Source organism: Rhea americana, unplaced genomic scaffold (genome assembly GCF_003343005.1).
Source record: "Rhea americana isolate MKP2758 unplaced genomic scaffold, rheAme1 scaffold_385, whole genome shotgun sequence".
NCBI lineage: Eukaryota > Metazoa > Chordata > Aves > Rheiformes > Rheidae > Rhea > Rhea americana.
The window spans coordinates 17,276-19,710 of NW_028186518.1; the positions used below are offsets into that span (position 1 = coordinate 17,276).

General features: G+C 71.1%; 1 protein-coding gene across 1 annotated transcript in view; it reads right to left on the bottom strand.

Annotated features, from left to right (window-relative positions):
• Positions 1-470: 470 nt before the first annotated feature.
• Positions 471-2,435, bottom strand: part of FOXRED1 (FAD dependent oxidoreductase domain containing 1) — a 3,422-nt gene continuing 1,457 nt past the window's right edge. The window contains exons 2-10 of the mRNA XM_085313440.1: positions 2,290-2,400; positions 2,091-2,209; positions 1,919-2,013; positions 1,714-1,815; positions 1,546-1,625; positions 1,299-1,447; positions 1,075-1,204; positions 879-983; positions 471-798 (exon numbers count right to left, since the gene is read on the bottom strand). Of these exons, the coding sequence (XP_085169566.1) occupies positions 544-798; positions 879-983; positions 1,075-1,204; positions 1,299-1,447; positions 1,546-1,625; positions 1,714-1,815; positions 1,919-2,013; positions 2,091-2,209; positions 2,290-2,400 (1,146 nt within the window). The 3' untranslated portion in view covers positions 471-543. The remainder of the gene's footprint in view (positions 799-878; positions 984-1,074; positions 1,205-1,298; positions 1,448-1,545; positions 1,626-1,713; positions 1,816-1,918; positions 2,014-2,090; positions 2,210-2,289; positions 2,401-2,435) is intronic.

The following is a 2,435-nucleotide window of genomic DNA, read 5'->3' on the forward strand; positions in this document are numbered from 1 at the left end:
CGCATGCGCCGCCCCCCTCCCGCCCGGCCCCAGCCGCCTCGAGCGCGCCTGCGCGGATCCCGCTCCTCGCCCCGCCGCCCGCCCGCTGCGCATGCGCCCTGCGGACCCTGTGGGCAGCGCTGCGCCGCGCAAGCGCGCTGGGGGCACTGGCAGGCGCTGGGGGCAACTGGGGGCACTGGGTGCAGCTGGGGACAACTGGGGGGGGGAGCTGAGGTGGCACTGGGTGCAGCTGGAGGGTCCTGGGTGCAGCTAGGGGCACTAGGGGGAGCTGGAGGGTGCTGGCGGGGCGGCACTGGTGGCCACTGGGAGCAGCTGGGAGGCTGTTGGGGGGCAGCTGCAAACTGGGAGGGGGCCGGGGGCAGCGGGCCAGGCAGGAGGCGGTGGCCCTAAGGCCTGGTGCCCCCCATGCTGGGACAGGGGCGCGCGCCCTCCCCATGGTCCCCAGCAAGGAACGACGCAGGGCCGCGGCAGCGCCGGCACAACCGCTTTATTGGGGGGTGGCGGCCGGGTGTTGGGGTCGGGTTGGCGGGGAGGGAGGCGCGCTCAGATGATGTTTCTCTCCCGGAGCGGCTCGCCGGCCGGGATCCTGTCGAAGGAGAAGCGCCGCAGGTCGATGCTCTCGAAGCGGCCCTTCAGCACGAGCTCGGCCACGGCGCGCCCGGCGGCCGGCGCCTGCTGCAGCCCGTGCCCGCTGAAGCCCGCCACCACGAAGAGGTTCTCCACCCGCGGGTGGGGGCCCACCACCGCGTTCTGGTCGAAAGTGTTGTAGTCGTAGTAGCCGGCCCAGGCGCTCTTCACCTGCCCGACGCAGCAGCCCTCAGCTTGCAAATTAAAAAAAAAATCCCCCCAAAAAGCACCCACCCTGGGGAGCCTGTCACCTTCAGGGAGGCAAAGACRGGCACCCGGTGGGCGAGCTTGGGCCACAATTTGTCCTGGAAGAAGCCGTGGTCCACCTCTAGGTCCCCAATGTCCGGCTCTTCCTCCTGCAGAACAACAGAGGCTTAAAAATGGAGTGGGGGGGAAATAAATAAATAAAATAAAAACACACCGGCTGCCATCGTGGCCRCCCCCCACCTCACTGGGGCTGATGCCCCCCAGGTAGTTGCCGGCGATGCCTTCGCGACGGAAGTAGGCGCCGGAGGTGTCGACGAGCAGCGGACAGTCCAAGCCGGGCCCGTCGGGGCAGTGCCACACGTAGACGAACCTGCCGGCGGCGGGGAAAGGCTCTGGGATTTTTGGGGTGGGGGTGGGGGGCAGCCATTTTCGGGACCCCGCTGAGGCCTCCAGGCGGTTCCCACCTTTTGCGGGGCTCCACGGGGAGCTGGGGCGGCGGCTCGGCGCCCGGCGGCACGGCCAGGTCGGCCAGGCGGCCGGCCCAGGCGCCGGCGGCGTTGACCACGAGGGCGCAGGCCACGGGCTGGTATTCCCTGCTGTCGGGCATGTGSACCTACGGAGCGGGAAGCGGGGAACGCCGGGAGCGCGGGGCGGAAAAGCCGGAGCCGCGGCGGGTTTGGGGGGGACGGACGGACCGCGGGGACRACTTACGTTGACGTATCTGATGCGGGACACGGGCTCCGGCCGCCCCGTCGCCGTGCTCGTGGAGGAGGAGGAGGAGGTGACGAAAGCTGGGAAAGGGAAGGCAGGGACGTGGCGAAGCGGCYGGGACGCCGCTGGGGCCGGGGCGCRGGGCTCCGGCGCCRCGGCCCCGCTTACATTTCACCTCGCCGACGCAGCTGTGCACGCCCAGGGAAACGGCCTTTCGCCGGAAAGCGCCGAGCAGGGACCAAGGGTCGAACCAGCCTTCGTCCTCCAGGCCTGGAAAGGGGAAAGGGGGGTGGRGGGAAGCGAGCAGGGAATTGCAGGCGGATTGCTCCGTGGCTCCGGACACCCAGGTTCGGAGCCGCGCGGGATGCCTCACCGTGGGAGGCCAGGGCGACGCCGTCCACGTTCACCCAGGGGAACTTCTCCTTGAGGCGGGCGGGCGAGAGGAGGGACACGTGCGCTCCCTCGTCCCTGCRGAGAGGCCGGCGGGAGGTGGGCCGGGGAGGCGAGGAAGCGCGCGGAGCGGGGCCGGCGCCGCCAGGTCCCACCTCTGCAGCCGCACGTTCTCCTGCAGCGTGGCGGCGCCCCGCTCGGAGGCCAGGAACAGGTAGCCCGAGGGGTTGAACTGCAGGTCGATGGCGGGCTCGCCCGGCACCCCGAGGTGCTCCTGCCGGGGCAGCCGTCAGCACCGTGGGGTCAGCACCCCCCTACCCCCACCCCCCTGCCCGCCAGCCCGGCCGGACTCACGTTGATGGTGCGCAGGAAGGCGGCGGAGAAGCGGCACATGCGGATGTTCTCGGGCAGGGAGAACTGCTGCCGGATGCCCCCAATGGAGAGCACGGAGGAGGCCCGGGCGTACTGCGGGGAGAGGCGGCCGGTGGAGGAATCGGGGG